The sequence below is a fragment of the Tasmannia lanceolata genome, unplaced genomic scaffold, assembly GCF_043159265.1.
Source record: "Tasmannia lanceolata isolate RefF3 unplaced genomic scaffold, GAP_Taslan_0.1 ptg000005l, whole genome shotgun sequence".
NCBI lineage: Eukaryota > Viridiplantae > Streptophyta > Magnoliopsida > Canellales > Winteraceae > Tasmannia > Tasmannia lanceolata.
Window position 1 is genome coordinate 4,192,350 of NW_027518682.1, and position 26,404 is coordinate 4,218,753.

Here is a 26,404-nt window from a genome sequence, read left to right on the forward strand (position 1 = left end):
TACTCCCTCTCTGCGAGACCCTGTCTCTTTAGCACAGCCAACACTATTAAGATAATCTCTGTAAACCCTCTTGCCCCCTGTCCTATCAGACTAGAGAATAAAAAGAAGAAAAGGAAAATAAGAAACATGAATGCCTCGTGACTACCTAGATCTCATTATAAAGCCTTAGTTCACATACAGCAACACAGGGCTGGCCTGAGGTTTGACCTGGCTACCAGCACTTGCAACAAACCCTTTACAGGAAACGAAAAAAAGCAAAACAAAGAAACCAACAAAGACAGCAGCTACTTGGTACCTCCATTTCTACATCGCCCACTCTTATGTACATACACATGACGACGCAGAAGAGTTACCAACCTGCTCCTCGATCAGCCATCTTCAAAAACAACTGAATGTGGTTCCAAGCAGCTGCTCTTCATTGCATCTTCATCTTGTAAAAGTAAAAAGAAAAATGGATTAGGAAAAAAGTTTGGCACTGTACCGTGCCCCGGAAAACTCCACTCGGTGGTCTCATAAGGCCACGATCTCAAGCTTGTTCTCATCGGAAAGCTAACGCTCTTCTCGATCGTTGGGAAGACTCAGACGATTGGAATTGGTATGTCCTCATTATTGTTATGCATTCGCTTTTGGACGGCTTTTACCGCTGCAACTCTTGCTGCATTCGCTGCTTTGTTGGCTGCAGCTACTGCTTTGTTTACCCTTTCATCGACCCTCGCTACATCGAATGCTTTCTCTGCAGCTCTTCGGGCTTCCTGATTAAAGAACCCATCAGAAACAACCCATTAGCAAACTCCACACATTTTGTTTCGTATTTGCATTTGTTCCTTTTTAGTTTATTTCCCAAATTATTTACTAAAAGGAATAGAAAACTCTGTTACCTGGACTGCATTAAGTACTTTAGAATGGTCAACAGCGACTGGAGATCTCACGTGAGTGTTCTGAGTGCTCAAAATATCAAGGACACCATTTTGCCAATGACCCGCCTGAGTCTCTCCATTTCTAAATGTGTACATCCCAAGGCCTTGTCTCCTTCCCTCATGCCAGGCTCCCTCGTACAGATGCCCATTTGCAAATCTATAGACACCAAATCCATGCATCTTGTCTGCAAAGTACTCTCCGGAGTATGTGTCCCCATTTCTGCATACATCAGCAGGGCATCAGTAAGTATATTTGGATATGAACCTGCCCGTACAAAATGTATCAATCATACACTCAACTCAACTCAACTAAGCCTTTGTCCCAAACTAGTTAGGATTATACACTATTCCATATTTTGTAAAGTGGGGATTCAGGGTAGATTCACTACATATTGTTGGATATCTGTAAAGAGATGTAAAGGAGATGAGGCCTGTATGTTCATAACACAATTGATCACAGGTGCTGTGCTGTATGTCAACATCATTTTTAAAGATATCCAAATAGCTTTTGGAAACGATAACAGCCAATATGAGAAGTTTAAATTAAAGAGAGGAGTGTGAATATCAAAGGAAGATAGAGTAGATATCACTTCCCGACCTCAAAACTATCATCTTTAATCTATCCTCACACCTCTTGGTAGGTCATAGTAAAACCATCAGGACCAGGGAACTTTGTCATGATGATCCATAGGGGGAAAAAAAAAAAAAAACACTCAACTTCTTCCTCAAAATCCTTGTCAAGGCAGATCCTTTCCGGGTCAGAAATACTCCTAGAAGATAACCTGTTAATCTTAGGACACCAACCGCTACCCCCCCCACAAACAACATGAAAAAGAAGTTGATGTTAGCTTCTGCCATAGCCGGTTCATTCCCAATAAAGAGGCCATCTACCCAAATTCCCCATATGGTATTTCAATACAAGATGTAGAAGAAGCCATTATGTGAAAAAAGAGGTATCCCCATCCCCTTCTTTCAGCCACAGAATTTTGAGTGGTCTCTTTGTCAAGCACCCCACCTAAAACGACTCTTCGAGTAATAGAAGTTGCATCCAAGATTCTTTCTTCAATACCTCCTCAATGACCCTGAGTTTGGCAATAATATCTTCCTTCTTAAGAGGACCAAAAGTACCTCTTTTCCATTCCTCAATTTTTCCAGGCGAATTTAAGTCTACCACTTTAAAGACCTCTCATCCATGACTCTCACTACCAACCCACCAATCCTTAAGAGTCTTTGAATCCTGGAACCTTGAGCCAAATGTTATCAAATCTGAAGGGAGGGGGAAATCCCCTGAGAACACTTTGTCCAAGACCGATAGGTGAAAGATGAGACACTGGTCTGGGATAGGCCTCCTGGAAAAACATTTTGAAAATGATCCTCCCAATTCAAAGAGAAGAGAAAACAATCGAACTGGTCCAAAACTAACGCAGGCTGATTATTGGTCCAAGTGAATTTTAGTCCTTCCAAAGGACGGTCCACAAAATGAAGATTGAAATTGGTCATGTTGGAGGTTACCTTAGCCTGACATGTCTTCTCATCCCTGAAATGGATAGTATTAAAATCCCCTACCATATACCTAGGGAAGCAGACCCAAGATGTCATGCTATTAATCTCAAACCAAAGATAGGCACAAAGCTTCGAATCGTTCGGACCCTAAATAGATGAGAATTTCCACCTGAAAATGTTTTGCAGTGAGTGAAAACATCGTGCAGCGAGTGAAGACAAATCGAAAGTAAGAATTTGTCCACTGTGATTTTATTTTTTTTGAATGGTAGTTCACTGTGATTTTCCTCATACAAAAGCTCCAAATAACAGACAATCATCATACCCTATGGTTTTCCAATAGACAAGTGGAAGATCTAGTAAAAGTTCACAAGTACCCACCAAATTCGCACCAACTAATTATAGAAAATCTCATTCGTTGCCTGCAAACACAAGGCCTCCAAATTTTAAGAGGTTATCAAATTTCAGATAGCTGTGGACCCCGATCCGGGACGGGCGTGGAGGACGGGCCCCCGCGCGAGTCTCTCTAGATCGTCCACGTGAAGGAGAGCCCCACCAAGGAACTCTCGAAAGAGTGCCCCTCACAGCATGAGCGGCGATGTAAAGTGAGATACCTCTCGATTCGGGGAACGTGGACGATCTAGAGAGACTCGCGCGGGGGCCCGTCCTCCACGCCCGTCCCGGATCGGGGTCCACAGGCTGGCGACTCTGCTGGGGAAACGTTGAAACATTGCCTAACTCTGTAAAAATGCCATTTTAATTAATTTTGAAGAAATTTGGGTCAAAATCAAGCTAAATGGGAACTTTATCGTTAGAAATCCAGGGGCACCAAGTAGGTGCGTAATTAAAACAAGGGATTCACACACTGCACATCATGCATTATCATATTGTTTATTGTTTATTTCTTTCTTTGTTTTTCATCATTATTGGCTCCACGGGATAGATTCAGTGCGTGCCCGACTGGGATGTTGTTACACCCTGATGGTACTGTTGAATCTATTTCCAAGCTATGCGCCGGTGCTGCAGCCGTAGACATTGGGCGTACTTTTGTCTACAGCAGCCGATGGGCAATGAAGCATACTATGTATAACATTGGGCGTACTTTTGTTATACATATTAAGTATGTTTCATACGCATAGTACCCGATAGATTGAGTCCGGAGCCCTACTTTGTTTTATATATTATGTATATACTTACTGACTTAGTGAAACCCAACTAGGAAGTACCTATGTTTATATAAGTATATTGCATTCATATAAGGGTCGGACATGTGTTGCTTACACATGTCAAGCCTAGAGTTTAGGAGCTCCGTCCCCTTTGTAGACTAGGGTAGTTCATTTTACATGGCTACAGCACGGTCCTAGTACACTCATCACTCTGTCTTGAGTCGAGACTTCCTTGACTCCGCTAGATTAGGATTAGGGCTGGTGCCCCTGGTTAGGATATGTGTATGTGTATATTTGTATACTGATTATATAGGGTTCTCCTCTTAGTTAGAGTCCCTCATTCTTTTCAATCAGTTATACCCATTCATTATTCAGATCTGGATCTGATCAGTGGCCTTTTGCTTGCCATTACCTTGGCCCTGCTTTGTCCTTGATCTGTTGATTAGGGGGATTTGACTCGTTGTCATGAGTTCTCACCTATGGTCAGTCCTTCATTTGCTCACCTTTCTGCGACAGCCCTATTTCGTTTTCCGATTAGGAGTTGTTTTTACCACCGCTATTCATATACCTTGGGTTGAGTTGTGGGAATCCTTTCTAGCGTCGTCATGCTGTCGGATTTTACCCAGAATGTTTCGAGCATGACCGCTACTCTTCAGAGTTAGTTAAACCATGAGTTCACCTTATCTTTCTTGTCTAGCCGTTATGCTGTTGAATTTTTCGCAGCACATTTTGAGCATGACGGCTATTCTTTAGAGTCAGTTTTCCTTCTCCTAATTCCCAGGTATAGCCTTGATTTAGCTTAGAACCCATTTTTGGTGATATATGTTCGTCTGTATACTTGTTTCACCTCGAGATCTAGCCGATAGCTTATCGCTGTCCCTATGGCCATGGTCTACCATTCTGATCCTCTTGATCGTAAAGTTATTGGTATTCAACGCCAGACTTAGATCCGGTTTATGACCTACTTCTGTCATCTTATGGCCGTGGTCTATTTTTCTGATCTATTGTTTACCTCTCATCTTGGATGAAAAATTCATTGTCTCAGACGGTATCCTTTTCATAAAACTGATTACTGAGTTAGCCTTGTCATTTGTCTGCGCACAGTTATTCATATTCCTTCCTGATCTTTGTCCTATTTGAATGATAGGTCAGATCATGGCGAATAATTTGTTAGATGGATAGCGGAGACTGTTAAATCTTTTCCGTTAAGGTGTGAAGAAAGGAGTGCGGCTGAGCATTTCATCGGTTCATTTACTCATCTGAACAGTCGCGGTATAGATTGGAAGTTTCTTCAAGCAGCTGCTGGATGTTGGGACCCTGTCTTCCATGTCTTTCGATTTGGGTCTTTTGAACTTTGTCCTATATTCGAAGATTGGTGTGCCTTGTTAGAGCTTCCTCCTGGGGAACTTTGGATCCGACCTTCAAGCATAGGCTCCCCGCATGACCTTTTTTGCAGATTATTCGAAAATAAGGTTGTGAAAACCCTGCATTGTTTAGCGGAGAAAAATGTGCAATTTCAGACCCTCATTGAGTTGTTTTCCAAAAACGTCGATCCAACTGACTCCCGCTTTCAGGAATGTCGACGTAATGCTCTAGTCTTTGCTGTCTTTGCACGCCATGTCCTTCGCAGAGACTCTAGCACCGCCCCTTTCACTTTGTTGACAATAGTAGATCAGATAAATGAGGGGAGGAATCCTGTCCCTACAATGCTAGCCGAAACCTTTTATGGCTTAGACCTTATTGCTGGTAAAAAGGTGCAGGACAATTTTCTCGGATGTGCTAAGCTGTTATATGTGTGGCTATGTGAGAAACTCACTATCCTTCAGCCACAAAACAGCATTGAGTACACCCTCAAGGGTTTTCATTCTTGGAAGGTGAAGGTTAAGCAACCCCAGCTTAATGAGTGGCGCCATTGGCTGCAGAATGTAGGGGAGGACCAATTTCATTGGGTGAGTCAATCTTGTCCAAAAATAATCACCAGCACCTACCCATACTCATTCGTCTATCTTATGGGTTTAGAAAAATCATCTTTCTATGCACCTTTGTGTTTCCCTTGCCAGATTAATGCAAGCTCTTGTGATCCGAAGGTTATCACACCACCTAACTGTGAAGACCTTACTCCTGATCTCATTACATCCATAGTAGCTGCTTGGAGAGACAAAATCGTGGAGAGGAGATCTGCTTTCGTGTCTAAACTTCGGAAGGAAGGAATGTCTGGAGGGCCTGCAAGCCGAAAAGCTCGGATTGGTGAACCATGAGTATTTTCGGCATGAAATTATCATTTCTCTACTGTCTTCACTTGTTTTACTGGAACATAATCAAAGTCAAAGATTGTAATCCCGGTCTCATTATGGATGAAAATATAGAGAAAAGAGTTTTACTTGATACATGTTATAAGCAGTTGGCGATTCAAAGTTTCATCAATTTTTATGTTGCCAATCGTTGTCGTTGTAACCTGTCTCGATCTAATCAATGCAAAGTGTGTTCCTTTTCTTTTCTCTCTATTTGTGGAAGCTACCTGATTTCAATTATCAAATGTGCAATCTAACTTATTAACTTCCATTCAGGAGTCTTAGCAGGACATCATTGCTCCCAAGAAAGTCAATTCAAAACCGGCCTGGTCCCGTCAGTCTTCAGATTCCAGGCTGAATAGACTTTCTTTTTCCCCAGAATCCTTTACTTCTCCTGCGCCGCTTCTCCTTGGTCGTCCAGAAATTCTTTCACCCATTTCACGTGCATCTGAATCAATGGAAGGGACCGGTAACAACAGTCCTGATACGAATGAGATGATGAAGGCTATTCTTCTTCAGCTGAGTGCCATGAAGGATGATATAGCCCTCCTGAAAAATGATCGTCTTTCTACCTCTAAAGACCCGGCCAATCAGCAGCCTTCAGTTATACCTTCCGTTCCTCTCGTTTCTCCCAGGCCAGCTGTATTGCCTGGAATCGAAGACTTTGATGAGGGAAAATATGCAGCAGAGAACTGTCTCCCTGACTTGGGAAATCCTGATAAAGCACAGGATCTGGCGGACCAAATTGAGAAGCTGACTCGGGATATGGAAACCATGAAGTGCCAAGGTCTCAAAAATTTGGATATGTCTGAATTCATGATAGCTCCAGGGGTCGTACTTCCGCCCAAGTTCAAAATGCCAGACTTTGACAAATACGACGGAATGGGGTGCCCTCGTAGCCATCTCAAGTCAGTCATTCCTTTGTTGCAGCAGCACGGTTTATCCCCAGAACAGATTGCTTTAGTGTTCCCTAGAACTTTGACTGGGACAGCGAAGAAGTGGTTTTTGCATCTGAAACCAGAAGAAAGCAGGACCCTTGAAGGTGTAGCCAACAAATTCGTCCAGCAATTCTCCATGGAAGAGGGGATTGATGTGACAAAAAGGGACCTGAAATCGCTGAAGCAGGGACCCAATGAGACCTTTACTTCCTTCATTCGGCGATGGAGGAGAAAGGCAGCACAAATGACCCACAAGTTACCGGATGACGATCTTATCAAGATTGCCGTCAAGAACCTTTCCCCCTTTTACTTTCCCCATATGTCAATCCAGTACTTCAATGACTTCGATCACCTGATTAAGACCGGGACTAGGATCGAAGACATATTGGCTAAGGGCGGCCTGAGAACTAGGGCCTCCACTTCAGATGTCAGAGAGGGAAAAAGGCCTATGGCACCTCCGAAGGAAGTTAACAACGTGAATACTGCTCGTCCAGTTAGGAGAGAAGGTCCCGGAGGAGTTCGTCCGGAAAGAAATGAGCTCAGACAGTTCACTCCTTTACCTTATTCCCTATCTGTAGCTCTCAAAAAGCTGTTGAGAGACAAGAAGATCACTCTACTAGAACCCCGGGAAGTTCCCAATCCTCTCCCGAAATACTGGAGAAAAGATCAGTACTGTGAATATCACCAGAGTGTTGGGCATTTGACTGACAGATGTTTGGCACTAAGGCATAGGATCCAGGATAAGATCGAGGCAAAAGAAATTGTGGTGGAAGCTCTTCCCAATGTCACCAGGAATCCATTGCCGACGCATACTATGCCTCCTCCAAATGTCTACGCTATTCTCACTGAAGAGGTTGTCCTGGACCATTCTCGTATATGCGCCGTTATCTCTGATGAGCCGTATATATTGAGATGGGAATCCGATGATGAAGAAGTAAAGCGCGAAGAGCCTTATGTCTTGTCCTCTGCGCAAGAAGTTGGGGAATCCTCTGGATGTCCTTATGTCCTCAGATTCGAGGGGAAGGAGGAGAAAAGCGAAGTCCCATATGTCCTTAAGCTTGAAGATGAGGACTTGCTGCTGTTGAACGATCAGTGTGATGAGGTTCGCCATGTTACCCGCGGTGGACGTTTCTTTAAGCCTCCTGAGTTGAGAGCAGAGAATCCTGCTGAGATCGCCAGAGCAGTTGAAAACCAGAATCAGAGGCTGAGTCATGAGGAAGATGAGGACATTCTGTTGAAGCAGCTTAGGAAGACCCAAGCCAATGTTTCTATCTGGGGTCTGTTGATGTCATCACCTAAACATCGTCAGGTTATACTTCGCGAACTGAATACAGCACAGGTGTCTGTGAATATAACCCCTGATGAGCTGGTTGGGCTCGTATCCATGACCAGATCAGCTATGACCGTGTCCTTTTCGGATGAAGATCTGACTCCGGAGGGTAAATATCACACAAAATCTCTCAAAATTACCATCGTGTGCAATAAGAAGAAAGTGCCAGAGGTTTTGGTCGACAACGGGTCAGCTCTGAATGTGTGTCATTTGAGCACCGCTACTGCCTTGGGGTTTGGGCCGAATGACTATATTCCGTCGGAGCAGGGGATACTAGCTTATGATGGGACTAGGAGAGACGTCATCGGCACCTTGGTCACCGAAATTGAGATCGGAGGTGAAGTGTTTGACGTAGAATTCCAAGTTCTAGATATCAAGACCTCTTTCTTTCTCCTTCTCGGCCGACCTTGGCTTCACAAAGTCGGAGTAGTTCCTTCCACTGTCCATCAGAAGCTCAAGTTCATCAAGAATAATAGAATTATCACTGTTAGAGGGGATCCAGAACCAGAGGTTGGGCAGATTTCCCAAGAGCAGATCGGTTCAAGCACCATAGATGTCAGTCTGACTGGGTTTTCACTTGAAGTTTCAACCATTACTATGGAAGAAGCCATGAATGAGGAAATTTTGTTTATGTCCAGTACAAATGCGCAGGTAGCCCGAATAATGCGCAAGTATGGGTATATTCCTGGAACTGGTCTGGGGAGAAGCCTGCAAGGTTTAACTGAGTGGCCGGAGCTGAAGGTCGCAAACAATTTGTTCGGGTTAGGATATGAACCCACCCAGAAAGAGATCAAGGAGAGAAAGCAGTACATGCTGAAGTAGGCAGAGCTGCGTCGTCGGGGCCTAGAGCTGCCTATGGGGCCGTTCAGTCTGTTGATGAATGGTAAGTACAGGAAAGAAGGAGCCGATCGCCCGTTCTATGGTTTTCCCGAGCCGTGGTTTGATGAGTCTGGAAAAGAGTTACCAGGTTTTGAAATCTTCTCCACTGATGAATTGCCAGATGAGTACTTCCATGGACAGATTGTAGCCGTCGAAAAGCAGGAATCTGATTGGGCTAAGAACTTAGAGTCGCAGCTTCTGGACTCCCTCTTCGAGGTTGAGGCACCGGTCATTGCTATGATCGGAAAAGATGCACGCTTCCTGAATCCGAATGGCCGAATTACCCCATCTGAGGTACCCCTTGATAACTGGACTTCTCAGGTCATTCCTCAATTAGTTCTTCAGTGTGGTCATGTTCCTCCAAAAGAGTCTCAAGTTTCTGAGTATGTGTCTGTTTCCGAGTCAAATATAAAGTCTGCTATTTCTAACAATTCTTTGGATGCAGGTACCTTAGGAAGCTTAGACACTCCTGGTGTGGGTGGCGAGTCCTCCAGTATAGATGTGGTCTATGAAGATGAGTCTGTTATGGAATATACTGCAAAGTCCATACATAGTCTAGTTGAGTCAAGTGTCAGCATTTCAGTTGACAATGCAAACTTTCCTTTTGAGCATATTGTAAAGCCTGCTGTGGGCCAGTTGATCAATGATGAGAATTTTGATTCTATGAATGAAATAAAGGACTCGTTTCAGTATCTTCCTGTCTCTGTTTCTGCTTCTCAAATTGATAAAACTAATAACAATGATCAAGACTCCCCCTCTTATAGGGATGCCGACGACGAAACTCCCTCTGAGATCAAACACATGATTACTCAGGAGGAGGAGCGTCGAGCTAAACCACTCGAAGAAGAAATTGAAATCGTCAACATAGGTGACGAAACCTTAATCCGGGAAATACGGATTGGCAAAACGTTATCCCCGGAGGAGCGTGAAGAATTAATCACTTTGCTTAAAGAATACGAAGAAGTTTTTGCTTGGTCCTATGATGACATGCCGGGATTAAGCGAAGACATCGTCCAGCATCGTCTTCCCCTAATCCCAGGCGCCAAGCCGAAAAAGCAAAAACTTCGAAAATTAAAACCAGAATGGGAATTGAAAGTCCATGATGAAGTCAAGAAGCTGTTAGATGCGGGCTTCATTCGAGTAGTTGAATATCCGGAATGGCTGGCTAACATAGTACCGGTGCCCAAGAAGGACGGAAAAGTCAGAATGTGCGTGGATTTCAGAGATTTAAACAAGGCAAGTCCCAAGGATGACTTTCCTTTGCCGAGCATCGATCTCCTGGTGGATAATACATCTGGTCACGCTTTGTTATCCTTTATGGATGGGTTTTCCGGATATAATTAGATCAAGATGGCCCCTGAGGACATGATAAAAACTGCGTTCACCACTCCATGGGGAACATATTGCTACAAAGTGATGCCGTTTGGGCTGAAGAACGCAGGGGCAACCTATCAGAGGGCGGCTACCACCTTATTGCATGACATGATTCACAAGGAGGTTGAGGTTTACGTCGATGACATGATCGTTAAATCCAAGACTCGACCAGAGCACGCCATAGTCCTGGGGAAGTTTTTTGAAAGGATCCGGAAGTATAAGCTTCGCTTGAACCCGAGCAAGTGTGTATTCGGGGTCACTTCAGGGAAGTTGTTGGGATTCATGGTCAGCGAAAGAGGGATCGAGGTAGATCCTCAAAAGATCAAAGCAATCCAAGAGATGGAGCCGCCGAGGACCGAGAGGCAGATCCGTAGTTTCCTGGGAAATGTTCAGTACCTAAGAAGGTTCATAAACCAGTTGACAATGACGTGTGAACCCATCTTCAAGCTGTTGAAGAAAAATTCTCCAAAGAAGTGGAATGATGAGTGTCAGGAAGCATTTGAGAAAGTCAAGCAATGTCTAACTTTGCCTCCTATCTTGTCACCAGTTATCCCGGACCAGCCACTGTTGCTGTACCTGTCTGTCACTGACACAGCTATGGGTTGCATGTTAGCCCAGCAAGACCCTGAGTCGAAGAAAGAAAAGCCTATCTACTACATCAGCAAGAAAATGCTGGAGTATGAAATCAAATATTCTATCTTGGAAAAGACTTGTCTGGCACTGGTTTGGGCAACTCAGAGGCTTAGGCATTACCTGTTATCGAACAAGGTTCTCTTACTCTCACGGATGGATCCGTTGAAGTACTTGTTCGAGAAGCCCGCTCTCACCGGGCGAACATCCAGATGGTTGCTGCTATTGTCTGAATTCGATATTGCCTATGTGACCCAGAAATCAGTTAAAGGGCGTGTGATAGCTGAGCAGTTGGCTGATGCGCCTATAGATGAGAATGCCGTTCTAACGGCAGATTTTCCTGATGAAGAGATCATGGCTGTAGAAGAGGAGGTCCAAAGCACCAGATGGTTGATGTATTTTGATGGTGCTGTGAACAACCGAGGTCAAGGAGTTGGAGCAGTGTTGATATCTCCGAAGAAAGAGTACATCCCTGTGTCCATCAAATTGCAGTTCAAGTGTACCAACAATGAGGCCGAGTATGAGGCTTGCATTGCTGGTCTCGAAGCAGCCTTGGCTCTGCATATTCAAGGGATAGATGTTTTTGGGGACTCGATCTTGATCATTTGTCAGATCAATGGTCAATGGAAAACAAAGGAGGATAGATTGATCCCGTATCACACGCACCTGGATTCCCTGGTCAGGAGGTTCAAGAATGTTACATTCACTCATCTGTCGAGGACAAGAAATCATTTCGCGGACGCTTTGGCTACGCTAGCCTCAATGTTAGATATCTCTGCATCAATGGAAGTTCAGCCTCTAGCAGTGCGGTTACAATGGGCTCCAGCGCATGTGAACGCTATAGAGATAGCAGCACGATGTCCAGATGGAAAGCCCTGGTACATTGATATAAAGAATCTCATTTTAGGCCAAGGGCACCCCCCTGAAGCGTCAGGAAAAGAGCGGAGATCTCTCCAGAAGTTGGCGGCTAACTTCATTATCTGTGGCAATGAGCTCTTCAGGAGGTCGTTTGATGGAATCCAACTTCTTTGTGTAGATGAAGATCGAGCAGCTAATCTCATAGAGCAGACGCATGAAGGAGTCTGTGGGCCTCACATGAACGGGAAGATGCTGTCGAGAAAGATCCTGAGACTTGGGTACTACTGGCCAACCATGGAAGCTGACTGCTTTGCTTTTGTGAAAAAGTGTCATAAATGTCAGGTTTATGCGAATCTCATTCATGTGCCGCCTTCTGAGTTACATTCTCTGACTTCGCCGTGGCCGTTTTCAGTCTGGGGAATCGATATTATTGGAAAGGTGTTTCCAAAATCTTCAAGTGGGCATGAGTACATCCTGGTAGCCATCGATTACTTCACTAAGTGGATCGAAGCCGCATCCTTCGCATCGCTGACTTCAGCCTCAGTTGCCAAATTCATTCGAACAAACATCATCTGCAGATATGGGGTACCGCATGAGCTGATCTCAGACAATGGATCGCACTTCAAGAAAGAAGTGGTACACCTCTGTGAGGAGTTCAAGATCAAGCATCACAAGTCCTCACCATACAGGCCTCAGACAAATGGAGCCGTCGAAGCCGCAAACAAGAACATCAAAGCCATCATCAGCAAGATGACAGAGACGTATAAGGACTGGTCAAATAAGTTACCATATGCTTTGTGGGCTTATAGAACGTCGATCAGGGCCTCTACGGGAGCTACGCCATATTCATTAGTGTATGGGATGGAAGCGGTCCTACCAGTTGAGCTGAGAATTCCTTCGTTAAGGGTAATGATGGAAGCTGATTTGCCAGAATCAGAGTGGGCAAGGGCCCGGTATCAGGAGTTGCAGATGATTGATGAGAAGAGGCTCAGAGCCCTGTATCACGTCCAGGGATACCAGCGTCGAATTGAGAAAGCCTTTAACAAGAAGGTGAAGATCAGAGATCTCCAGAAGGGTGACCTCGTTTTGAAGTCCTACAGGGCACCGGTCTATGATCCCCGAGGAAAGTTCAGGCCAAACTGGTCAGGTCCTTATATTGTCGATGAAGTCCTGCCTGGAAAAGCCGTCAGACTCCTTGATCAAAATGGTGAAAAACTAACAGAACCCACAAACCTTGATCAACTTAAAAAGTATTATGCTTGAGACACCGGGAGGCCGTCCTTGGTCGATCTGAGCTTCAAAGCCAAAAATCCCATTCAAAAAAAAAGAAAGAAGGGAAAGTCAAAGACCGTTTGCAAACCCTTTGAGCCAATAATCAAAATTTCTTTGTCACATTCAAAACCAGGGGCATCTTTTATGACTTGCGTCATAAAAGATGCAAAGCCTGAACTACGCCATGACCTGATCCCTTTCCACAGGGTACGTAGGCAACCTGACAAAGTCGGGTTCGGTCAAATCTTTCAAAAAAAAAAAAAGGAAGAAAAGAAAAGCAAATCCTTCAAATCTGTGGATGAGAGAAAAAGTCAAATCAAAACAATCTCAACCAAAAGACCCCAAAGGGCGAACTAGGCGGACCTGATCCTCACTCTTTGGAGGTACGTAGGCTATCTGGAAGGGTCCAGATTCGGTCCAGTCAATGCAAATATCCTAATCCACTTCTTTCAAACCCTAACCCACCTAGAAGTCCTCCTGGTGTGATAAGGCAAAGGTTTGTGGCAAAACAGGAAAAGAAAAGAAAAGAATAATGGAGTCTTAGACCCGCTAGACTGAAAACCCGAAAGGGCGGTCTAGGCAAAAGTTAGGGTCATTCGCCCGCTAAGTTGAAAACCCGAAAGGGCGGCTTAGGCAAAAATCAGGGTGCAGAGCCTGCTGGATGGAAAACCTGCAAGGGCAGGCAGTCCAGGCAAAAATTAAGGCAAGCGGTCCGCCAGATTGAAAACCCAAAAGGGCAGTCCGGTCATGGCAGTGACTTCTCGTAAAGGACTAAGTTTCAGAAGCTAGCAAGACGTCGTACCTGTATCGGCATCACTTCAAGGTCTGAAAAGTGCCGGCAAGGCTTCCTTTGATATTCCGCTAAGCTAGGGGTTAAAACCGAGCAATCCAAAGGGTATAATAACCATGACTAAATACCAGAAAGAGGCGAAATCACCTTAAAACACGGTATTCAAAGAGTTCCAAGAGTGGTAAGCTGTACCATCTTAAAACAATTATCAAATTGAGAAGCAGATTCTGTCTTTCTTGAAAGTCAGTCTTGTAACTCGGTCGTGTATTCACCAAAAGTCCTTTGTCAAGCAGTCGTCAGGGTCATTCTTTGTCAAGTCAAAGTCATGTACTCAGTCGAGTCAGGTGTGTCCCAAATTGACCTGTTTGGTCCAGTATCCTTTCAAAAAGCTGGGGTAACAGGTACCAGAAAATGCAGTCGCATCTTTAGAAGGCGAAATGACCTATACATGGTCTAGAAGCGTGGCAAGCTCTCAGGCCCATTTGAAATTCCTGCGACAGGCGGAGGGTTGAAGATATGTCAAGCAGAATCAGTCTGCTTAGGGGTTGAAAACCATTGTAACCTGAAATTCTGACAGCTGGTGGAAAATTGAAAGTGTTTCAAGCCGAATCAGTCTCTTGTGCATTTTGAAAGCCTTTGAGGTCGGGAGCCCCTGCAATTGGTATAAATGTGGTAGACCCTTCAATAAGAGTCAGTCTCTTGTACCTTCAAAATCTTTGTAACCCGAATTTCGTGAAAGAATGCTTGAATCCGTTTGAGTTTTGTTAGGACTCCTGAACTGGAAGCGAAATTTTACTAGGGGCATCTTTTATGTCCTGACGAAAGTCAGACCATAAAAGATACCTAGCATGCATTGATATTTGAGATATCGGTTTTAACGAATCAGGAGTTGAGAAAACTTGAACGCATTTTTCAAATCAAATTTTCAATTTAGGTTTGATCATGATAACTGTCTAATCATTCCGCTTCGTTCATCTGTCAAGATGCTGTCTTCTCAGATCCCAATCCAGGTTTGATCATGATAACTGTCTAATCATTCCGCTCTGTTCATCTGTCAAGATGCTGTCTTCTCAGATCCCAATTCAGGTGTGATCATGATGCTGTCTAATCATTCTGCTGTGTTCATCTGTCAAGATGCTGTCTTCTCAGATCCCAATTCAGGTTTGATCATGATAACTGTCTAATCATTCCGCAACGTTCGTCTGTCAAGATGCTGTCTTCTCAGATCTCAATCCAGGTTTGATCATGATAACTGTCTAATCATTCCGCTTCGTTCATCTGTCAAGATGCTGTCTTCTCAGATCCCAGGTTTGATCATGATAACTGTCTAATCATTCCGCTTCGTTCATCTGTCAAGATGCTGTCTTCTCAGATCCCAATTCAGGTTTGATCATGATAACTGTCTAATCATTCCGCAACGTTCGTCTGTCAAGATGCTGTCTTCTCAGATCTCAATCCAGGTTTGATCATGATAACTGTCTAATCATTCCGCTTCGTTCATCTGTCGAGATGCTGTCTTCTCAGATCCCAGGTTTGATCATGATAACTGTCTAATCATTCCGCAACGTTCGTCTGTCAAGATGCTGTCTTCTCAGATCTCAATCCAGGTTTGATCATGATAACTATCTAATCATTCCGCTTCGTTCATCTGTCAAGATGCTGTCTTCTCAGATCCCAATTTAGGTTTGATCATGATATTGTCTAATCATTCCGCTTTACAATCTCCAAATCCCTGAATGGCTTAATTAGATGCTGTCTAATCATTCCATTCTGCATTGTGTGAGAGTCTGTCTCATTACCACTTGAGAGTCCATCTCAGTTTTCTTTTCGAGATTCTGTCTCGTCAATTCATCTTATCATTCCTTCTCGATGAGAATGTGTCTCGTCGATCCATCTCGTCACCCTTTTGCATCCCTTCTGTTCGAAATCTTGGGCCAGTCAAAATGTGTTGTCTGTTCAGCTTTGACATTCGCGCGACAAGCGCGCTCTGCCAAAGAGGGGCATCTGTAGACACCCCATTTTGACCGTGCCCTAAACCCTTCCAGTTTTGCAAAAATCCCCATCAAATCAATGAGTTAGGGTCCCAAACTTAACCCTAGGCTAGCTTTGGGTCCCAGCTAGGTCCCCGCAAAATTTCGTCGAAATCCGATCGCGTTTGCCTAGCCAACGAGCTAAGACGGTGCTGTAGTGTAAATGCGCAGAAGGGGGGTGATTTATCCTGGGTGGGGCCGAACCTGGGCCGAATGGGACAAAGGTTACGGGCGCGCCTTATCATTTGTTTGTGCGCCCATCAATGGTGGTGCCAATATCACTCCCCTCTATTCTTGTAAAAAAAAAAGTAAAAAGTTCATTTACAGAGGAGATGGGATTTTCAAAAAAACAGCAGAGAGAGAGAGAGAGAGTAGAAGTCGTCGGTTACATATATAAATATATATATATATATATATATATAATATAAAAAAAAAAGCGAAGTGGCGAGTTGGATTATATGAGATTTGGGTCTCACATTTGGTGGGTCCCTTTGCTGATAAAACACAAGACACATTTTTTGAGGACCGGAAAGAAAAGTCAAAAAAAAATGCCTCATGCTTTCGGCTTGTGGGCCAGAAATCATGCGAAGTGCGAAACACGTTACACCCACCAACAAAGACTACCTCCTAATTCTTGATTCCAGCGGAATTCACGGGGGTTCTTGTATTGTTTAAAGGCTGTAGTCTCGGGGGCTGCAGGGGGGGGATTGGAGGTTGAATTCCTCTCTTCTAAAAAAAAAGAAAAGAAAAGAGAGCTGAAGAGCTCTCTCCTCCGCCAGAGTGCAAAATTTCTCTTGGGTTGATATTTTTTTTCCTTTGGTTTTGGGGGAGGGCTTTGAGCCTTTGATAGCAAAGAGGTTTTCAAGATACACCAAACACCGTCTTCTCCGGCAAGCCTCCCCACAACCCATCCAACGGCAGCGGGCCCCACACAAGCACACCGACTCCGTCAACATCTTCCTGGATCTTTTGTTCCTCCTATTATAGCCGGTGTAAGTTCAGTTTTTTATTTTATAATTAGTCATTCTTGGCACTACACGATACACCACAGTAGCGGGTCCCACAGCGGGTCCCACATCAGCGGGTCCCACATCAGCAGGGTCCCACAGCGGGTCCTACAGTGGCGGGTCCCTCAGTGGCGGGTCCCACATCAGCGGGTCCCACAGCGGGTCCCACATCAGCAGGGTCCCACAACAGCGGGTCCCACAGTGGGTCCCACATCAGTGGGTCCCACATCAGCGGGTCTCATAGTGGCGGGTCCCGCATCAGCGGGTCCCGCATCAGTGGGTCCCACGTCAGCGGGTCCCACAACAGCGGGTCCCACAGCGGGTCCCACAACAGCAGTCCCAGCGGGCCCCACAACAGCGGGCCCCACAGCGGGTCCCACATCAGCGGGTCCCACAGTGGGTCCCACATCAGCATGTCCCACAGCGGGTCCCACATCAGCAGGGTCCCACAGTGGGTCCCACATCAACGGACCCTAGTAGCGGGACCCAATGCCAGCGGGCCCCACACAAGCATACTCTGTATTGGCAGCCACCTCATTTTTCTTTTTATATATATGTCAGCCCCCTCATCTTGATATTGTCAGCCCTCTTCACTTTAATAATTGCAACCCATTTCATTTTGGTTTGGTACAGCCATCTTCACTTTAATAATGGCAACCCATTTCATTTTGGTATGTGCAACCCTCTTGCAAATGGTGTTAACACCCTTATTTGTCCTCCATCTCTTTAAGAGACATGCCTTGTCTCATTAGCATATCTTTTTTAGAATTTCCAGTTCGAGAGTCAGTCCTACAGTCAGTCCAGGAATTTTTCCTGTCATCATAGGGGTTAGGATTCTGTCCATCCTCCCATCAAGTCGTGATCTTTACCCGCTCCTGCAAGGTATAGGATGCTGTCCAACCCTTGCCGAGTTATTTTCCTGTTCGTCCCCCTGCAAGGTATAGGATGATGTCCAACCTTTGCGGGATTCCAGAAGTCTCCCTACCCTTATGATGAAAGGATTTTATTCTCTGGTGTCAAAAAAAAAAAACAACAAAAACATTTCAAAAATACTTGAAAACAACAAAAACATTCCAAAAACACTTGAAAACAACAAAAACATTCCAAAAACACTTAAAAATTCAAAAAACATCTGAAAAATCAAAAATCTCAAAAAATCTTGAGTCATGTGCAGAGTAGTTAGGAATTCCGTCCGAACTACGTTGGCTTGATCCCTTTCAACAGGGTACGTAGTGCAGCTTGGGGTCCACATCCCAGGTCCAGCCAAACCTTTAAAAATAAACATTTCAAATATTCCCAAAAATACAAAAAACTTCAAAACTTCCATAAGCTTTCAAACCTTTAAAAATAAACATTTCAAATATTCCCAAAAATACAAAAAACTTCAAAACTTCCATAAGCTTTCAAACCTTTAAAAATAAACATTTTCAAAAATCCAGAAAAATACAAAAATCTCCAAACCTTTAAAAAATAAACATTTCAAATATTTCCAAAAATACAAAAAACTTCAAAACCTTTTCAAAAAGATCTTCCCCTAGAGTTAGGAGTCTGTCCAAGATATTTAGGGTGTTTTAGAGTTAGGAATCTGGGCTAGTCCCCGAATCGAGAGGTATCTCACTTTACATCGCCGCTCATGCTGTGAGGGGCACTCTTTCGAGAGTTCCTTGGTGGGGCTCTCCTTCACGTGGACGATCTAGAGAGACTCGCGCGGGGGCCCGTCCTCCACGCCCGTCCCGGATCTGGTTCCACAGGCTGGGGACTAGCCCAGATTCGAGGCGTACCTTAAACAAAGAAGAGTCGCCATCCAAGGAAGTGGGCCCTGGATCCCATGCTGTGCTATGTTGCAACGGATAACCAGAGATATAAAATAGGGTTCGTGCCTGATGACGGATGGGGAAGGGATTAGGCGCCCCCAATTCGCCCAAGTGCTAGCACCTGGTCTCTTATGCCATTTATTATTAATTTTGAAGAGTTTTGGGCGAAAATCATGCGAAATGGGAACGAATATCTCCGAGATAACGTCTAGCTAATCATGCATGTCTCGGAGATGAATAAGAAGCACACATGATTAGCTAGACGTTATCTCGGAGATATTCGTTCCCATTTCGCATGATTTTCGCCCAAAACTCTTCAAAATTAATAATAAATGGCATAAGAGACCAGGTGCTAGCACTTGGGCGAATTGGGGGCGCCTAATCCCTTCCCCATCCGTCATCAGGCACGAACCCTATTTTATATCTCTGGTTATCCGTTGCAACATAGCACAGCATGGGATCCAGGGCCCACTTCCTTGGAATGTTTTTGGAATGTTTTTGTTGTTTTCAAGTGTTTTTGGAATGTTTTTGTTGTTTTCAAGTATTTTTGAAATGTTTTTGTTGTTTTTTTTTTTTGACACCAGAGAATAAAATCCTTTCATCATAAGGGTAGGGAGACTTCTGGAATCCCGCAAAGGTTGGACATCATCCTATACCTTGCAGGGGGACGAACAGGAAAATAACTCGGCAAGGGTTGGACAGCATCCTATACCTTGCAGGAGCGGGTAAAGATCACGACTTGATGGGAGGATGGACAGAATCCTAACCCCTATGATGACAGGAAAAATTCCTGGACTGACTGTAGGACTGACTCTCGAACTGGAAATTCTAAAAAAGATATGCTAATGAGACAAGGCATGTCTCTTAAAGAGATGGAGGACAAATAAGGGTGTTAACACCATTTGCAAGAGGGTTGCACATACCAAAATGAAATGGGTTGCCATTATTAAAGTGAAGATGGCTGTACCAAACCAAAATGAAATGGGTTGCAATTATTAAAGTGAAGAGGGCTGACAATATCAAGATGAGGGGGCTGACATATATATAAAAAGAAAAATGAGGTGGCTGCCAATACAGAGTATGCTTGTGTGGGGCCCGCTGGCATTGGGTCCCGCTACTAGGGTCCGTTGATGTGGGACCCACTGTGGGACCCTGCTGATGTGGGACCCGCTGTGGGACATGCTGATGTGGGACCCACTGTGGGACCCGCTGATGTGGGACCCGCTGTGGGACCCGCTGATGTGGGACCCGCTGTGGGGCCCGCTGTTGTGGGGCCCGCTGGGACTGCTGTTGTGGGACCCGCTGTGGGACCCGCTGATGTGGGACCCGCTGTTGTGTGACCCGCTGTGGGACCCACTGTGGGACCCGCTGTTGTGGGACCCTGCTGATGTGGGACCCGCTGTGGGACCCACTGATGTGGGACCCGCTGATGTGGGACCCACTGTGGGACCCGCTGATGTGGGACCCGCCACTGAGGGACTCGCCACTGTGGGACCCGCTGTGGGACCTTGCTGATGTGGGACCCGCTGTGGGACCCACTGTGGGACCCGCTACTGTGGTGTATCGTGTAGTGCCAAGAATGACTAATTATAAAATAAAAAACTGAACTTACACCGGCTATAATAGGAGGAACAAAAGATCCAGGAAGATGTTGACGGAGTCGGTGTGCTTGTGTGGGGCCCGCTGCCGTTGGATGGGTTGTGGGGAGGCTTGCCGGAGAAGACGGTGTTTGGTGTATCTTGAAAACCTCTTTGCTATCAAAGGCTCAAAGCCCTCCCCCAAAACCAAAGGAAAAAAAATATCAACCCAAGAGAAATTTTGCACTCTGGCGGAGGAGAGAGCTCTTCAGCTCTCTTTTCTTTTTCTTTTTTTTAGAAGAGAGGAATTCAACCTCCAATCCCCCCCCTGCAGCCCCCGAGACTACAGCCTTTAAACAATACAAGAACCCCCGTGAATTCCGCTGGAATCAAGAATTAGGAGGTAGTCTTTGTTGGTGGGTGTAACGTGTTTCGCACTTCGCATGATTTCTGGCCCACAAGCCGAAAGCATGAGGCATTTTTTTTTGACTTTTCTTTCCGGTCCTCAAAAAATGTGTCTTGTGTTTTATCAGCAAAGGGACCCACCAAATGTGAGACCCAAATCTCATATAATCCAACTCGCCACTTCGCTTTTTTTTTTATATTATATATATATATATATATTTATATATGTAACCGACGACTTCTACTCTCTCTCTCTCTCTCTGCTGTTTTTTTTGAAAATCCCATCTCCTCTTTAAATGAGCTTTTTACTTTTTTTTTTACAAGAATAGAGGGGAGTGATATTGGCACCACCATTGATGGGCGCACAAACAAATGATAAGGCGCGCCCGTAACCTTTGTCCCATTCGGCCCAGGTTCGGCCCCACCCAGGATAAATCACCCCCCTTCTGCGCATTTACACTACAGCACCGTCTTAGCTCGTTGGCTAGGCAAACGCGATCGGATTTCGACGAAATTTTGCGGGGACCTAGCTGGGACCCAAAGCTAGCCTAGGGTTAAGTTTGGGACCCTAACTCATTGATTTGATGGGGATTTTTGCAAAACTGGAAGGGTTTAGGGCACGGTCAAAATGGGGTGTCTACAATAGCCCAGACATTCGAGCTAGAATTCAGCCTCCTTAAGTTCCAAGACATGATTTTCATCTTCATTTGCAACCTGTTTTAGAACCTCCCATGATTTCCAATTTGTTCACTCTGATTGAGCCAAAAATTGAAGAGCTTTGCAAGTCATTTTTATTACAATTCACTCTAGCCAAGGGTGCATTTGGCAGAATGAGAAAAAGCAAAAATCTCAAAAATCCCGTCTGGCAATGCCAACCCACAAAGCCAGTTTCCCTCTTTTCGATTTATTTTGCAGCTAAAAGATCAAATTCTTTGGAGCGACAGTCTCTTCTGAGATTCTCATTAATTCGTTTCCGCACGACTTTTTGGGAGAGAATGAGAAGCCTTGCAGAACATGCCCTAAGCCTCTCAATTTCTGATTATCTAGAGCTTCTCTCTTTTTTGCCTTCGTAAAGGGTATGAGGGTCTCTGCCTCTCTATCCTCCACTGAAATCACTATCTGCTGAGTAACATCCATAAGCAGGGTATCCCTCTCAATCTCATCATCCAATAGCTCCATATGGTTGTCAATGATATCGTCATTCGATTGTTTCAAATCTTCATATGGCAATGAGAAAGAAGAAACGGCCCTAAACTGGGGAAAATAGTTGATCAAAAGGCTCTAAAACCTGACACATACCGTAACATATTATCCAATGCAAACACTGTATTGCACCATACAATATGGATGTTGAATGGATAGTTAATGTATCGAACAACACATACAATTTCTTGTTCCTACCCTTTGATTGATATTTAATAGTATAGGAAAATCTTTAAATCCATTACCACCTATCCTTTATAGATCAGACTGCTTTTTTTTGGTGTCTACAAAGTGGGATCACTGCTTCCCTGTTCTTATGATGGTACTTCATAAATCCATGTATGATCACTACACAGTTGTCTTATAGTCATTCGGAAGCCATTTTATTCTGAAGACTTGTGCATTCCCATTTGAAGAAGGTAAAGATTAGGTGGAGTGCTAAATCCTAGGATGTGTCACCAACATCTGGTCTCTCGCATAAGAAGAGCCAAGATTTACAAAGGAGACAAATGGAGAGGGATACATTACCCATGTTTTTTTGTCAAAGGAGGAAACTGGTGTGACTTTTGATGAAAAGTTACTCGAGCAGCTTATTTATGATCTTCACAAAACGATAATCTTCAATAAAGTCCCAGATAAGAACATAACCTTCTTCTACAACACTACCCCAATGTGGTTTAGATGCAAACTACGCTGTAGACGAATACTATTAATGAATCAATGTGTTTGTCTAAAAGAAGGCATTCAGAGGTTCTCTTTAAGCTTTATATTTGTCCTCGCCTACAGCAATATATTTTGACTCCTTAGTACTATTAAAATTGGCTGAGTCCAGTTTTCCATGAATGAGCAATATTGGTTTGATTGTCATTTAAATGTGAGAAACTCAATGAGGGGACCATCATCTTCCCTAGATATTCATTCACAGGCTTACTGACAACACACTTGTTCACAATGGTTATGGCTTCCATAGACAACTGGTTTCCTATCAAGAAATTCTCCCTTATTGACATCCGATAGAATTAGAAAGGGGAGGAAGTTAGCATATGCACATGACTGTGTTATATTTTAGTTGTAAAGAAAATTAGTATTAGTACTTGAGCAGTTGAGCCTATTCGTATTTGTCTATGATCATTTTTGCTATTTGGGGCTGTGATTCATCATATTTCGCATATTAGGCAATCTACCCTAGTATGAGATTAATGGAGTTATTTTGCCTCTTTCCACATTAGATGTTATTCAAGATTTGACATGCCTAGGCAGAGCCATTAAAGTAACAATTGAAAATAGAACTCACTTTTGAAAGAGGTTTTGGATTGCGAAAAGTTTTATGATCAACTCGTGCTTCATGTGCTTACCAAGGAAAAACAAGCAGAGAGATTTGCAATGATGTAGCAGGGAGAGAGTTAAAAGGGCCACTGAGAGCTTGAAAAAGATAAAAGCACACAGGCATTATGATTGGTCCTTATCTGCAAATATGACTATTTTAAGCTAATCTTATTTACCAATTGGACATTAATGCCTAGCAAGCCATTAACAAAGATCGATTCATAAGTATAATAAGTAACATTAGCATTCAAGATTGTATCCAAACAAGATTATATGCATATTAAATTATATGCAAATAATTTTTAGGGGCATCAAAAGATGCCTAAGTTCATGGAGGTGTTAGTGCTTCCAAAAGGTTGTTAGCGGAGGTCATATAATGTACTTTTGAATTAAATAGATACTAATCTCAGAGACAGCAGAAAAGGTAGTGATGTACTTGTATGTTGGTACAGAATAGTACATGCTGTGTAAAACAACTTAGAATCCTAAAGGTGCATCAAAAAGAACTTCCATTAGATTAGCTTTAAAAAGTTTTCTGTGTGCAAAAGTACAAATAGCGTAACCAATTTTTGTCTCTACCTCCTAATGAAATATTTCTTCTTCAACTGAGCTGTATGCCCCATTAACATCCTATGACCATTAATCAAAGGGAAATAGAAAACAATTTCAAATGTCAGTCGTTCTGCCATGATGCAATCAAAAGTAATATTTAGAAGACACATATAGAGTATCTTGCACAACACAAAAACAAGCTGATATTAGAATCATACAAGTCATCATGCTCCAAACCTATGGCAGCACAGAACCTTGCCACGCTGATGTAACAAGTAAACAATCAAATACTTGTCTTTGACCTGCAACTAGTTGATGTAAATTCCATCCTAGAAGCAACCAAGTGCAAATACAGATGAAACTTTCAACGCGTCACCAGACAGTTGCCACCTTCCAATTATAAATGGGAAATGGAAAAAAAATGAAATAGACACTGCAAATAATGGTAAAAAAAACAAACAACTCATATTCAACAAACCAGAAACCTAAAAAAAAACAATCTAAACAAGCTTGGAGACCGTTGCAGATTAAAAACCCATCAGCCAACTTTACAAAAATCCTTAAAACTGGAAACCCCAAAATTTAAAAGCAAATTACTCAAACTAAATAATGCAAATTCAAGCATCCAAGAAATACAGAGCCTGAATTCAATAACCTAAACACCTACAAATCCAAAATTCAAAACACAAATTAAATAACCAAGAACCCACATGCCAAAAAAAAAAAAGTCCATGAATCCAAATTCAAAGAACCATAAATCCCAATCAGAACAACCAACAATTCTAATTAAGAAAACTCCGAAAAAACCAAATAACCGCGATTCAAATACTAACAACACAGATTCAATCACCCCTACTAATTTCAGATTCATTCAAAAATCCAAATCCAGTCAAGCAAAAATAAAAACCCAATAAATAAATCAAAGAACACAACATCTCAATTACCTAAAATGATAATGCCCAAGCCCATGCTTGACCCCCCACTTGAATTCCCCAACATAGCGACTCCCATCCTCGCAGGTATGAACTCCACATCCATGACTCTGCCCATTAGACCACTCTCCTGAATAAACATCCCCCGTATAAAACCGATAAACCCCAAAACCATGCCTCAAACCCTGCCTATACTGCCCCCTATATCGACTCCCCCTCGCCCACGTCTCGACCCCAAACCCATCATATTTCTCATCTACCCAATCTCCCTCATACCTCCCACTCATATAATAGTAATACACTCCACTTCCAGAGCACTTTCCGCGGTGGAATTCACCTTCATAGACATCTCCATTGTTATAGACCTGAACCCATGATCCGGAATTGACCCGTTTTTCGGATTTGGGCTTGGATCCAATTGACCAGAGAACAGGGTTTTGAGGGGGAGAAGAAGCTGAGAGTTTAAGAGGGAAAGAACGGCGGAGGAAAAGACGAATTGAGGGGAAGCGAGGGAGGGCGAGATTGAGGGAGATTAAGAGGGCGGCGGAGAAAGCAACGGCTGAGATGAAGTCTAGGAGGAATGAACGGTTGGGATTTGAGATGAAGAAGTAGAAGGATGGGAATGAGAGGAAGAGGAGGAGGTTGAGATGGAGGCGAAGGCCGCGGAGGATTTTGAAGGGGGTGGCATTATCATTTTTGGGGTGGTGGTGGTGGTGGTGGTGGAGGGAGGAGAGGGTTGGGGAGTGAGGAAGGGTGGAGGTTGGGTTATTCATTATGGGTCTTTTGTGAGGGGTTGAGACAAAGGGGGTGGGATTACCATCATTGGGAGGTTGTTGTTGTTGTTTGGTTTGGGTTTGATTGTGTTGGGGGATTTGGATTTGAAGAGATGGGTTTTTTTGGGGTTGATGGATTAGGGTTTGAAGAAGGTTTTGGGGTTGTTTTTGATAGAGAGGAAGGAGGGGCGGTGTAGGATTGAAATCGGAAGAGATACCGCTACTTCCTTTTCCGATTTGCAGTTCAGATTTCTTATGATGCATTTACATATGAACAGAAGACAAGGTTTTTTTTTTTTTTCCCTCTACAATTCTCCCTCTTGAGATTTCGATCTCTATACAGTTTTCTTCTCTCTTTTTTCTTCTTCTCCTTATAATATCTCTTGCCTTTTCTTTTTCACCTTCTTTATCACTTTATCAGGGCCCTATCTCTTCCTTTCTCTTTTGGACCTTTTCTGGTGTTTTTCGTCTGATTTTAATTTTGAGCAAGGGGATGGGAATATGGGATAGAAGAGACTCATTAGAAATGGCAGTTTGGAATAGGCTCTAGAATTTTTATAAAATACGAAATTGCCATTCCTTTTTTAAATAGATAATTATGTCATTGATGATTTAAGTTTTTATTTTAATTGACAAGAGTACCCTTGATTATTTAATTTTTTATTGAAATTTGACAAGAGTACCTATTCTTATATTATTATAATTTAAACATAACATGTCACAACTGGCATTATTTGTTTGTTTTATGGGATTTGTCAAGGCCAATTTCACGGATTTATATAGTATGAACTTAACCCTCTGTCTATAGAGAGGTTTCATATTTCCTAGTGCTGTGGGAAG

At 43.5% G+C, this 26,404-nt stretch overlaps 1 protein-coding gene across 1 annotated transcript; it reads right to left on the reverse strand.

The window, feature by feature from the left end:
* Positions 1–131: 131 nt before the first annotated feature.
* Positions 132–26,054, reverse strand: LOC143877145 (uncharacterized). The gene is made up of 3 exons (XM_077379012.1): positions 24,804–26,054; positions 879–1,137; positions 132–752 (listed from the first exon to the last, which is right to left on the reverse strand). Exons 1-3 carry the CDS (start codon positions 25,826–25,828, stop codon positions 579–581), a joined length of 1,458 nt encoding a protein of 485 aa, XP_077235127.1. The 5' UTR covers positions 25,829–26,054; the 3' UTR covers positions 132–578.
* Positions 26,055–26,404: the final 350 nt, after the last annotated feature.